The following is a 13,893-nucleotide window of genomic DNA, read 5'->3' on the forward strand; positions in this document are numbered from 1 at the left end:
ACACGGGGAATATAATTGCAACTGGCTATCATGTACTAAGCGTCAAATACTATCTAGAGAAATAAGACAATTTTGAATAAAAACAATTCAAAGTATGTAAACAACTAAATGCAATTAAATCACAAAGATAAAGTATGATAGATAAGAGAATTCTAGGGATGTGCGTTCACAGTTATGGTTATACAAATTCCAACTACAATACCCTAACACAGTTTATACTTCGATAGAACGAGTCACACTAGTTATGCTCATGCGGTACAAGCATAGATTACTAACACTAGGGTTGTCAATCCTAGATTCGTAACTCCTAAAAGCTCCTAAGACCATTGAAAAGTCTTCACTCTCAATTAACAGTGCCGTTGTAAGGGAAGCTAATTGTAGTGTCTATTAAGTAGATCTAACGCCAACCTCCTCTCACGATTATGTAGCAAATTATATTAAATCTTCATCGAATGTGTCACTCAAACATGAAGTATTACGGAACAATTTGAGGAAGAAACGAAGTAAAAACAAAACAGATATTAAATAGAAAAAGGATTCGTATAACCCAATAAAAGTTACTAACACATCCAAAGAATCCTATGAATTTAGTTAAACATAAATGAATAAGCTAAAAACATAGATTGAACTGAACACAAATTGAACATAAGTGTTAAAGCAAATAAAACCCAAAGGTTGAATCCTTGTAGCTCTTTGATGATCTCTTGCTTCTTTCTCCAACCCCTTGCACAATGAAGAACTCTCATATTTATGCTATGGAATTAACAAAAAGAAGATCTAGATGAAGAACTAGGGTTGGAGGAGGAGCCATGAAGGCTCCCCTTTTGGGCGCTATGGAAGGGTGAATTCTATGAATGAGGTTATGGGGTATATATAGGCATAAGGAGGATTTAAATTTGGTAAAAAAGTCTCCTCCAAGCAATAAGAAAGATGGAATTTTCGTTCCCCATAGTAGAAGGAAAAGATTTGGCTTCACAAGGTGATATCTTCTTTCCTTCTTTAAAATTTCCGCCTAGACTGCATTTGACAGCTTTGCGCGACTTTGGTAGAATCGTCATACCACTCTCCAAAGAACTCCGATTGAGGTGATCTTGGTACCAACGTGAAGCTCTTTCGAAGAAGAAGATAAAGACATATAGAACACCCTGATCGGACTTTAGGATCGCCGGAAAGTTGAGTTTGAACACAACTATCGTGCGTCGCATTTTCCCAGCGGTCGCTGGCAAGGGTGTAGCGACCGCTGGAGAGAGTCAGAGCCCTCTGGAGTCTTTGCAGCGACCGTTGCGTTTGTTCTAGCGGCCCGCTGGGTGTCTCTTCAGTTCCAACTTCCGGAAATTCACCTTTTTATGCCCTTTTTCTGCTCTATTTTGCACAGTTCTTACAAAACACGTCAAAATATCAAAATTGATAAAATATGCAAATAATGGACATGTAATGCAACTTTGACACTCAAAACGGACCAAATAATGGCCTTAAAACCGTGCAAAATCCGAGCGTATCAGTTTTATTGTTGTACACTTGTTTGTATGTTCAAGTAACTTGATAGAGTGAAATGAAAACCCTAATTTTTTGTTCCAATTTGAATTTTGAATCTGAAAAAAAATTCTATAATATATGTTGGTACATTAGGCATTATTGTGGCAAGTTAATGTGATTGCTTCTTCGTCGACAATGAGACAATAATCTATATAAATAAACTGATATCAAATTGAGCCAATAAATGGACAATAAATTACAAGACAAAAATAGTTCTTCATATTCATTATCTACTTCGAATTGATCCTAAACATTTAACCACACCCAGTGCCGAATTACAGCAAAAAAACATGTTGTCATGCCCACCTTTCTTCCTCTTCTTTGTCATGGAGTTCACCGTCATCGGGCTTAGTCTCGTCTTCAATTTCTAGACTCGAAGATGGATGGACTTCCGCGTGGGAGCTAGGGTTCGGCAAACCCAGATACCCCGACACCGCCGACGGGCCTTCTTCGTTTTGCTTCGAAGAATCGAGCCCGTCCTAACTAAGGTTTGCCGACGAACCTTTTTTGGCTTCATTTCCATGCGGATGGGGTGGGTGGACTTCCACTTCTTCACATATGTGGCTTTCACGTTGACGAGACTGCCGATGGAACGAAAGTCTGGGTGCGGCGATTGCCAACTAATGGCAACCAACGCCGTAATCGGTCGAAATCGGGCTGATTCTTGGTCGGAATTAGGTTTCCTTAGGAGAGTGATGAGAGAGAAGAGAGACATCAACGTTTGGTTTTTCTCTCAAAAGAAAGTGCATAATCGATTTTAAGAAAAGAGATTTTAATATTTGTTGGAAGATTTTTTATTCACATTCAAATATTAAAAATTGAGTTTTAAGCAAAATAATTAGAACATAATTATGTGACTAATAATCTCATATTAAGGCTAATTGAGTCATATTTTCGCTAGTTCATAATTGACTGTCAGAAATTGACGGAACAGTAAAAAAAGGACCAAATCTATAGTGTTTTCGTACGTTTGGGAGTTGATTTCAAAAAGTGGATTTTTTGGATCAACGCCGTATTTTGGTCATATGTTTTGGACCAAAATAATAGTTTACTTTAGATTTTAATTAACTTTTTTGTTATTTATATTTATTTATTTTTCTTTTGGTTCTCTTATTTATTTTTTAAAATGAATTCAGGTATAATATCAACTTAAGAATTTTAAAAATGATTTATGAATTGATAATGGACTATATTAATAAATTTTTCATTTTTTAATGATTCTTGAATTGATATTATAACTGAAAATTTCAAAGTAAATTTAAAAAATATTGACCGATAAAAACAATTAATTAAATAGTATCTCTTAACTTAAAATGTATTTGTACAAAAAATTATTTAAGGAGCGAATGAATCAAAATGAATTGGTACACAGATCTATTAAACCAATAATAAAATAACCTATATATATACAACCTCTAATGTATTTTATATTTATTTGTTTTTTATTTGTGAGAGATGGGTAAATTTCATAGATTTTGAAAAAAGAGTAAATTTACATTTTATCTAGTACTGAATAATTAAATAATTTATTTATTTTAAACTATATTTTTTATATTAATTTGGAATATTATACCTAAAATCATGAATTTGGGCTAGGTTTTGGTATTTATTATAAACTTTAAAATTAGTCTAAAATATCACAAACTTTACATTCTGTTTGTTATTTTTCACACTGGATCATTCATCATATTCGACTAACGTACATGGCGTTTTTTATCCTACCAGGAACTACTAACTCAACATGATTTTTTTTTATCATATTTACCACGAACGTAAAGAGTGGTTTAATATAAATGTTTCACAATTTCCCACGAGGAATAAGTTTTTCGCTGAAAATATATTATTTGAATCGAGTTGGAAAATAAGATAAATGATGCAAAGTTAGTGGATATGTTATACTCCCGTCGCAACTAAGTTGGGTCACTTTTTTTGGATACGGAGATTAAGAAAATGTGTTGCATGAGTTAAATGATAGTAATAAAATAAAATAAGAGAGAGGAAAAAAAATAGGAGAGATAAGTGAGAGGAAAGTAGGTGATAAAGTAAAGTAAGAATAATTAGATTTGTTTTTTATCAAAAAAAGTAAATGACTCAACTTTATTGGGATGTCCTAAAAAAATATGACTCAACTTAGTTTGGGACGGATGGAAGTACCAATTTTAAAGTTAGTAAAAAATACTAGAATTTGACCAAAATTTATAGGAAAGTTAGTGGAAATACAAGAATTTAACCAAAGTTTATAGTTATAGGAACCAATATACCATTAATTTTAAGTGGAAATTATCATTTACTCTCTCCGTCCCAGATTAAGAGTCACTTTTTGCCATAAAAGTCCGTCCCAGTTTAATAGTCACTTTTAGAATTTTCTATATTTGGTCATACAATTTTATCTCATTCTTCATCAAAATTACATAAAAATGCCATTATCTACATTAAAATAAATCAAAACAAAAATAAAAAATCAAAAGGGACCCACCTTCAACCAACTCCACCATCTCACTTCATTTATTACACACTCTACCATCTCACTTCGTTTATTACACACTCCACCATTTCACTTCATTTATTACACACTTCAACTCTTTCTTAAAACCCGAGCCATAACAATAAGTGACTCCAAATGTGGGACGGAGGGAGTAAATCAGAAATTTTGGTTCATTTCATAAATCCAATAACTTATAAAAAAAGGTTTGTGTTAAAATGACAGCACCTCTTAAAGTGACACCGTGACACCACATATCCAGCAATATTATAAATGCTACACAACAATTATATAAACGCTACACAGCAATCTATAGATTGTTGTATAGCGTGTTGGATATTGTTGGCCGAGAAAAAATTGTTGTATACAGTGTTGTATATTGTTGGCCGAGATTTTTACACTTGAGAATTTTTTTTTATTGCCACATGGCAACTTATTATTCGTCCACGTCTACAAATGATTGGTTAAGAATGGTGGTATGATGTTATTTTAAGAGATGTTGTCATTTTAACGCACCCCTACTACTTAAATCATAATTTTTGTACATTTTTTAAGTATCCCATTCAATTCAAATTTTAATATAGTAAAATTTATTATTTGATTTATAATTTTTACTTAACTTCTGAATAAATTTAACATCATTCTGTGATGATTAATTTAGATGATTATTAGTTAAATAATGAAGATATAATAGTAAAAATAAAAATAAAAATAAAAATAAAAATAAAAATAAAAATAAAAACACATCTAATTTCATCAAAAGTTGAAGTGCATGGATAATTGAAAATTGTACGAAAATTGAGATTTAATTGTCCACTCCTACCACTTATAAATGAGACTGACGAGAAGTTAAAATTAAGTGATTTAAATAACAATTTTTCCTAATTTTAATTAACTAACCAACTGAACTAAAAATCTTATCCCGTTTTGCACCTCCTACGACGTCGTTCCATATGTCCTTCCCCGCCTCTGCAAAATTTCTCTTCTCCACTTTCAGCCTGCTTCGATTGCAATTACTGGAATTTCGGCGAGAGAGAGAAGTGTGAGAGAGGAAGAGAGAGAAGGTTGTCTATGCTCAGCCTGAAATTTTCTCACTCTTCAGGTACGCTATGTATGTCCCTCGCACATCACGCCTATGGGAAGAATTGCACGTTTATGAGATTTCAACGAGCTCATGTATGTAATTGCTGATTTTTTCTATTCCATTTCGCTTATAAATACGAATGATAACGGCGGTGGATCACGTATTATGATACTTATGCCATGTTCCCTCTGAAACTTCGCAGTTATTGTGAATTCGAGTGATTTTAGTTTAATTAGGGTTTATCTTTCTCGGGTTTTACCATCGCAACATTGTGCGTCTCTTGTTTCATGGTGGCAGTTTATCATGCACTTGATTTTTTTTATGGTGTTTTAGTTATTGAAGGAGAGGACGTTGTTGTAATTCTGATGCAATTATCTCATGAATTACAATTATAACTATCTTGGTTAGGGTATTTTGATTTATCAAAATCACACCTCATTTTTTTTGTCTATTTTGATGCTACTGATTTGAAATGTAAGAATTCGTTTGTTGGTGATTTTGTAGAATAATTGTCAATGGATCATTCACGTTCCATCTCTGGGGGAGGCGAGGACAATGTCGCAATTCCCGATGATTTGCGTTGTAAGAGGTCTGATGGGAAACAGTGGAGATGCACTGCCATGTCCATGCCTGACAAGACGGTATGCGAAAAGCATTACATCCAGGCGAAGAAGAGGGCAGCTAATTCCGCAATGCGTGCAAGTATAAAGAAAGCTAAGAGGAAATCTGTAGATGAAAATGATGTATACTTGGAAAGCAAGAGTGATGATATGGATCTACCACTCAGTTCTCAATTTGGGGATTACTCTGGGTTGTCTGGGAAGAAGAAGAAGGATAAATCAAAAGCCCAAGCCAGTTACTCACCTGAGATGCCTGCTGGTAGGAGTCTTTCGGGTCGAAGCTCTCTGAGGTCAACTGATGATCTCGATGGAGATGGGTCTGACTATGAGGACAGTAGAAGATCGTATAGAACGCCCCCTACATCTGCTGCAGTGGATTCAAACAGAAGCAGATCGCAGAAGATGTTTGAGAATAGTCCTATGGTGAGTAGGGAATAAGCTGACAGCATTAACTCCAATTTTCTCTCTGTTATCAGTCTTTCATGGTTTTGAGGCTAAGTCTTTACTTTTGTGAAGTGCTAACTTAAAGTCTCTAGTCAAAATAGAAGATGACAAATTTTGGAGAAGCTCAAACACATTACCTCAAATATTACTAGTCCTCCCAATTATGAAAATAGACAAGGAAATGATGCTTACCTGCATATTATTTGTCATCTTCTTTTGGGTAGGGTGTGGTGAGGTGGGGTTGGAGGTCTTATGTTGTGACTTAGATAAAGAGATGATTCTGGTTTGGCGGTTGCCAGTTTCTGATGATGGAGATTGAAACCTAGTTATTTGGCTGGGAAATACATGTTACCTGCTGACTTGAAGCTATTGCTTTCTTTTAACATGTTGTGTGATTTTTGTAGGAGACTTCTGATGTAATTTCAGAATCATCTGATGATACTGAGGGACAGCCTTGTCATCAATGTCGGAGCAATAACAAGGATAAAGTGGTTTGGTGCCTTAAATGTGATCAAAGAGGGTATTGTGAGAACTGTATTTCAACATGGTGAGAGAAAATATCATCTGATAGGTTTATCTTTTTAATTTTGTTTTTATTCTTAAAAAAATAGATCCTGAGATGGTAATGTGATACATCGTCTCCTCAGGTATGCGGGCATCTCCATACAGGAAATTCAGAGGATTTGTCCTGCATGTCGTGGTACATGTAGTTGCAAGGTGTGCATGCGAGGGGATAATCTTATTAAAGTATACATCTTTTCCCTTTTTGTTTGACTGTCAGTAGATTTACTTTCCAGCTAGTTGTAATTTTTTCTGTTAAAGCATACTCTTATGTGAATAGATTTTATATTTTCCTCTTACAGGCAAGGATTCGAGAGATATCCCCACAAGACAAATTGCAGTACCTTTACTGTCTTTTATCAGCGGTGCTCCCAATTGTGAAACGGATCCATGCAATGCAGTGCTCTGAGGTTGAGCTGGAGAAAAGGCTTCGAGGTATGCTATTATGCTTGTCCAGTTGTTGGAATTAGAGTTTTCATGAATTTTTGCTTACATTATTGACTTCTTTGTTGTCTTTCAGGAAATGAAATAGATCTTGTCAGAACTAAATTAAATGCTGATGAGCAGATGTGCTGGTGAGATACGTTTTTGTTGATTTCCATAAGTTCAGTTATTTTCCTTATCAATGTCCATCTTGATTCTTGACATCCTTATGACAATGGGAGTGGCTGCAGCCATAAGTCATTCTCACTATTGTGTCTTTTTTTTGTAACACAATTGAAAAAATTATGATGACTTGTGCTCTTTTCCTCTCATTGCAGTGATTTCTGCAGGGTACCTATTATTGATTATCACCTGCACTGCACAACATGCTCGTACGATTTGTGCCTTAGCTGCTGCAAAGATATCAGGAGAGCATCCAAGCCTTCTGTCAATGAAGAGTTAGATGATATTTCTCTTGCAACGAATAATAGTGACAAAGAGCCTAAGTCAGCAAGATTAACACGGCTAAATTTCATCGAAAAATTTTCCAGTTGGAAAGCTGATCATGATGGAAGTATCCAATGTCCCCCAAAGGAAAATGGAGGCTGTGGGTCCTGCATTTTAACTCTAAAGCGTATCTTCAAGATGAACTGGGTTGCCAAATTGGTGAAAAATGTTGAAGAAATGGTCAATGGCTGTAACATAAATAATTGTGGTGATTCAGAGGAAACTGGAGGTAGTCTCAATCTTCTCCAGGCCGCAAACAGAGAAAATGATAGCGATAACTTCTTGTATAATCCATCTTCAGAAGATCTGAAAAGTGAAGGGATTAAAAATTTCAGAATGCAGTGGAGCAAACGGAAGCCTGTTATTGTTAAGGAGGTTTTTGATGACTCTGCAATGACAATGTGGGATCCTATGACTATATGGAAAGGAATTAAAGAGACCGCAGAAGAGAAATCGAAGGATGCTAAAAGAGTTTTGAAGGCTGTTGACTGCACTGATGGGACTGAGGTGTGCCGTTTAATGTTGTAAGCTGGCATTGGTTTAGTTTTTCTTACCTTTTAGTGGGTTTAGGGTTTAGTGCATGATGTGCATCTATGCAGAATCATGTTTAGTTCCATACTTATGATGTTTCCTCCAATATGTACCTCTGCGTATTTCGGTTGACATAATGCAATTTCAGGTAAATGTAGAACTTGAAGAGTTCATAAAAGGTTACTTCGATGGTAGAGTTGATGAAAATGGGAGACGTCAGTTGTTAAAGTTGAAGGATTGGCCTTCACCTATTGCTTCAGAAGAGTTTCTGTTATATCAAAGGCCTGAGTTCATCAGTAAACTTCCCCTGCTTGAGTTCATCCATTCCAAGTGGGGTCTTCTAAATGTTGCGGCAAAATTGCCTCATTATTCCTTGCAAAATGATGTTGGTCCTAAGATATTTATTTCTTATGGCAATGTAGAAGAAATTGGCAAGGGTGATTCTAGGAATAATCTTCATCTCAACATGCGCGATATGGTATGGACCAATGCCTATTTTGAGCAGTATTATAGGTTTTTGCATTAGTGTGTGAGTATGCTGTGCGCTTTATTGGGGAATTTTGTTGTATAATTGCGATTGAGGTCATTCACAAACATTCATTCTGATAATCGTGTCAATCTGGATATATTAGAATGACACTATCTCTTTTAATCAGGTATTCCTTTTGGTGCATTCATTTGATCCGAAGTTAAAAGGTCTGCAGAGTACACAAATCGATGTTCAAAATACTGTGATTCAATCTGATACAAAGGAATTGCACAGTGATTCTGAAATTCACCTGAACAGCGGTGGATTGCCCAAATCGTCACCTGATGGAATGGATTTCTCTGTGGCCGATGCACAGTCAGATAACTCTGAGAAAAAGGATGATAAAGGAAATGAAGAAAGCAGCATAGTTGAAGAGAAAGGTGACAATGATTCTAAGATTAGATCCAGCGATAATGTTCTGGTAAATGTCCAAGCAGGAGCTCACTGGGATATATTCCGCCACGAGGATATAACCAAACTAATGGAGTATGTAAGCTTGCACAGGGAAGATTTTGGGAATGCTGATGTTATTAATGATAATTCTGTAAGTTACTCTATTTTTTTAGATATAATTAGATCCCTAGTGTTACATTTTTTTCTCTTTGTCGCTGAAACTGCACTTCAATATCATCAGGCATCTCGGCCTCTATATGATGGGGTAGTATTCTTGAATAGGCATCATAAAAGCAGGTTGAAAGATGAATTCGGTAAGTGCAAATTATAGTTGTTCTTTATGATGTTCTTCAAATAGACTTTGTAGAGCAGATAGCAAACTTGTTTCAGTTTTTTGCAAGTATAATTAGCCCCGTATTATGATTCTTTGATAGTACATCAGTTGAACTACTGAAATTATGATATACTCCTATTAAAATTATTCAATGATCGTATCTTTTTATTCTTGCCCCCAGGAGTTGAACCTTGGTCGTTTGAACAGCATTTAGGAGAAGCAGTATTCATCCCTGCCGGAATCCCCTTCCAAGTACGGCATCTTCAGGTGAGTTACAGATAAACACCCCTTAATGATTCGCTTGTTTACATGGTGAAAAAACATTTGTAATTCTTACCGTCTCTGTTTCTTTTGCCTCTTGAATTTCCAGTCCTCGGTTCAGTTGGGGCTTGATTTTCTCTCTCCTGAAAGTCTGGCTGAATCTATGAGACTGTCTGAGGAAATCCGTGGACTTCCACACGATCATGATTTGAAGCTTCAAAAACTGGAGGTCAGCCATTATTCTAGTTTATTCTGCTCTCAGTCCCCGGTTTGCTCATTGTTATCCAATGAAGTAATCTGCTGGTTGATTCAGGTTGGAAAAATATCATTATATGCAGCAAGCTCAGCCATTAAAGAAGTTCAGAAGCTGGTTCTTGACCCAAAGTATGCGACTTATTTTATCATCTTCGCACATAATCTACATTGGCCCATGATGACGTGTAATTTACTAGTAACATAGATTATCCTAGCTCTCTGCGTGCTAGTGTTGCTTAATTATCTCGATAATAATGCAGATTTGGTCCAGAACTTGAATATGAAGATCCGAATCTGACTACGTTGGTGTCGAAGAACTTGGAGAACATGGTGAAGCGCAGACAGATTTCCTGTAGCTAAAGAAGAAACTCATGCTTGTCGCTTCAAGAAATGCCTCGCTCGTGTATAATATGAAACATGATCCGACTCTATTTGTGTTGTACCGTAGATCATTTTTAAGTCTTTCAAATATTGGCCAAGAATTTGTTCAACCAAGTCTTATATAATACCGCCGTTTCACTTTATGTTTGGCTCCTGATTTTGTAAATTTCCCACATGTCAGTTTTCATTATTGTTTGTGTATATAAGTTTGTGTTTTGTATAGGCAAAACACATCTATAAGCCTTTATATTAATACTCTCTCCGTTCTACTAAATACTAAACATTTGCTTTCTGACATTAGATTTTACGTAGTGTTATTTTGGGAGTTTTAATGGGATAATCTATTTTTCTGTGAGAAAATAGAGTTGATATTGGAAATGTTTCCGTTCTAGTGAATGTCATTTTAATGGGAGAGAATATATTTTGTTTTATTAAATCATTCTACAAATTTTTTATTCATTAGATTTTTGTACTTTCGCATTTTGTTTATTAGATTTTTTTAATTTTATATTTTTATTTAAGAAGTTCTTTGGTTGGATCACTATTTAACAACATCAGAATTCAATTAACTTTTTTTTGTTAATTAAATTTATTTATTTTTCGTTTTTCCTCTTATTCATTTTGAAATTATTTAGCTACAATACAGAATTAAAAACCATTGAAAAATGGAGTAAATTATAAGATGATGGAGTACTAGACAATATTAATAAATTCTTTTCATTTTTTCAATGATTATCAAGTTAATATAGTAGAATAATTAATTTCAAAATATATAAGAAAAATATAAAAATTTAATCAATACAAGCAAAGTTAATTAAATTCTGAAGTATGTTAAATAAAGATCCAAACAAAAAACCTGTTAAATGAAAATGTATTAGTACAAGTAACTAATAAAACAAAAAAATTGTAAATAAACCCAATAAATCAAATGAAAAATGCATTTTGAAAAAAATGAAAAAATGCATTTTGAATTTATCTCATATATATATATATAGGGGTGCGACCATATCATAACTCATATTTATGTGATAACCTAATAACCCTATCATTTTATGGGTCAAAAGTATCATTTTTACTAAAAATTATATTTATACACGATAAAATGATATTTTTTCAGCATTCATAAAATGTTACTTTTATTCCATAAAATGATATTTTGTTCCATAAAATGATATTTTTCGTCCATAAAATGAGGGTTATTAGGTTATCACCATAAATATGGGTTATGATATGATCACATCTCTCTCTCTCTATATATATATATAGGCGCGCGATCGTCCATAAGTGAGATCCTGTCAAAAATCAAAGTGAATCTCAGCCCTTGGATCCTTAGATTGGATGGTTGTGATCATAATATCTAAGCTACATTATTACAGTATAAGCGTTACATTATTAGCTGAGCTACATTATTAGATTACACAATCTACATTTTAGACTAAAGCGCGTTACATTATTAGCCGAGCTACATTGTTAGACTACACAATCTACATTATTAGATGACACGTGACATTAATCTAACGGTTACATCATAAGATCCAATGACTGAGATTTGCTTTGATTTTTGACAGAATTTCACTTATGGACCTTGATCACATCCTTCTCTCTCTCTCTCTCTCTCTCTCTCTATATATATATATATATATATATATATATATATATAGGGATGTATTCAGGTCAGAACGCTAAGTATAAGTAAAACTCAAAACACTTGCAGTCCATTGGATCATATGATCTAATGGTTAGATTAATGTCACGTGTCATCTAATAATGTAGAATTTTAGACTAATAATGTAGCTCGGATAATAATGTAATAATAATGTAGCATTTTAGTTTAATAATGTAGCATTTTAGTTTAGAAATGTACAGTTTTAGTCTTACAATGTACATTTCTAGTCTAATAATGTACCTCGCCTAATAATGTAGATTTTTAGTATCATAATGTAACAAATCACAGCCATCCAATCTAATGATCCAAGGGCTGTGATTTGTGCTGTGTTTTACGCTAAGATGCTGTAAGGACCCTAACACACCCCTATATATATATATATATATATATATATAGGGACGTGATCAAATGCAAACTCTAAATATTGTACAAACTCCAAACTTTGATCTGGACCGTTAGAAAATATCAACAGATCATGAAATAATAGCAACAAAAAATGTCAACACAATGTCAACGGTTGATGTTGTGTTGAAATTGTGTTGACATTATGTTGATATCAAAATCTTGAAATTTTATACTGTGTTGACATTATATTGATATTGTGTTGAAAGAGTTTGGAGTTTGTACAATATATGGGTTTGCATTTTATCACTATCATATATATATATATATATATATATATATATATATATATATATATGTTTGTGTTAAAATGACAACCTCCTCTTAAAGTGACACCGTGACACCACTTATATACAGCAATATTATAAACGCTACACAACAATATTACAAACACTACACAACAATCTATAGATTGTTGTATAGTGTGTCGAATATTGCTGGACAAGACAAATTGTTGTATAAAGAGCAACAAATTGCTGGCCGAGTTTTTCAGATTTTTTTTTCTTTTTTTGCCACGTGGCAGCTTATTATTCGTCCACGTGTACAAATGATTGGCTAGGAATGATGGTATGTTGTTATTTTAAGGGATGGTGGCACCCTAACATGCCCCTATATATATATATATTTTAATTTATAAATTACTACTATATTAATATAGATCTAACATATATGTACATTAAATATAAAATTGAAGGTTGTTTTTAAGTTATATACATTATAAAATTAATTAATGAAATGTTGAATTAAATGTTAAACATGAAGAAATAGTAGACAATAGTTGTATCTAGGTCCAACCTATGGAGTAAGTCCATCTACGTTCAGAGTAATACTAGTAATATTATAGTTATGCCCACAATAGAAAATAAAATGATAGAATTTCATCCAAATAAATTCCACGAGAGATTTTACACACTTGATTTTCCAAAGATTATCGCTTAGAATTCATTCACTCTAAATTTTCAATATCTTCTTTTAAATGTATATAATGTAACATAAAAGATTTTATTTTATTTTATCAATATTCACTGTTCATCATAAATATAACCATAATATAGTACTCCTGTATCTCTTTGTTGGGTAAGAATCACAAATAATAAACATATGAATTGTTAGCTTAGTAGTACGATATTTTGAAAATGCTGTCAAATCTGAATTTTACTACGGGCCGTTTGATACATAGAATTAAAATTAGAATTCGATGAAATATAACTATAATTCAATTCCACGAATAAAAATTTGAATTCTATGGAGTTAGATTTTATGAATTTAATTCTAAATCCTATGTTTAGTAAAATGAATATACTGCTAATTGATAGTATGAACTTAATTTGAAGAGTTTATGCACACACATGTCATGTATGTTTATACGTGTGTGTGTGCAGTATATGTATTTTATGTATGTTCAATGTGTGTATTTTGTGTATTGTATGTGCAATGTGTGAATTATATGTAGAGGTGCCCACGGTTCAGGAACCGGCGGTTAC

The 13,893-nt window shown here is 33.6% G+C and overlaps 1 protein-coding gene across 2 annotated transcripts; it reads left to right on the forward strand.

The window, feature by feature from the left end:
• The first annotated feature begins 4,962 nt into the window (after positions 1–4,962).
• On the forward strand, positions 4,963–10,484 carry LOC125214350 (lysine-specific demethylase JMJ25). 2 transcript variants are annotated; one of them, XM_048115341.1, is made up of 15 exons: positions 4,963–5,120; positions 5,607–6,145; positions 6,571–6,713; positions 6,814–6,913; positions 7,030–7,162; positions 7,248–7,302; positions 7,489–7,608; positions 7,702–8,164; positions 8,337–8,666; positions 8,845–9,261; positions 9,352–9,424; positions 9,626–9,711; positions 9,815–9,934; positions 10,019–10,089; positions 10,221–10,484. In XM_048115341.1, the coding sequence occupies exons 2-15, from the start codon at positions 5,618–5,620 to the stop codon at positions 10,318–10,320; spliced, it is 2,739 nt and encodes a 912-aa protein (XP_047971298.1). In that variant the 5' UTR covers positions 4,963–5,120; positions 5,607–5,617; the 3' UTR covers positions 10,321–10,484. The 2 variants fall into 2 exon arrangements, with proteins under 2 accessions (XP_047971298.1, XP_047971297.1); XM_048115340.1 differs by having other exon boundaries at positions 7,489–8,164.
• The last annotated feature ends 3,409 nt before the right edge of the window (positions 10,485–13,893 follow it).

This window comes from Salvia hispanica, chromosome 3 (genome assembly GCF_023119035.1).
Source record: "Salvia hispanica cultivar TCC Black 2014 chromosome 3, UniMelb_Shisp_WGS_1.0, whole genome shotgun sequence".
Taxonomy (NCBI): Eukaryota; Viridiplantae; Streptophyta; class Magnoliopsida; order Lamiales; family Lamiaceae; genus Salvia; species Salvia hispanica.

What these genes read in the sequence shown, in the direction of transcription:
- LOC125214350 (XM_048115340.1), top strand. Translation starts at nt 5,618, where the DNA reads ATGGATCATTCACGTTCCATCTCTGGGGGAGGCGAGGACAATGTCGCA. An exon ending in TGTTTGAGAATAGTCCTATG is followed by an intron (nt 6,146 to 6,570) that starts GTGAGTAGGGAA and finishes TGATTTTTGTAG; the next exon opens with GAGACTTCTGATGTAATTTC. An exon ending in TCCAAGTACGGCATCTTCAG is followed by an intron (nt 9,712 to 9,814) that starts GTGAGTTACAGA and finishes TTGAATTTCCAG; the next exon opens with TCCTCGGTTCAGTTGGGGCT.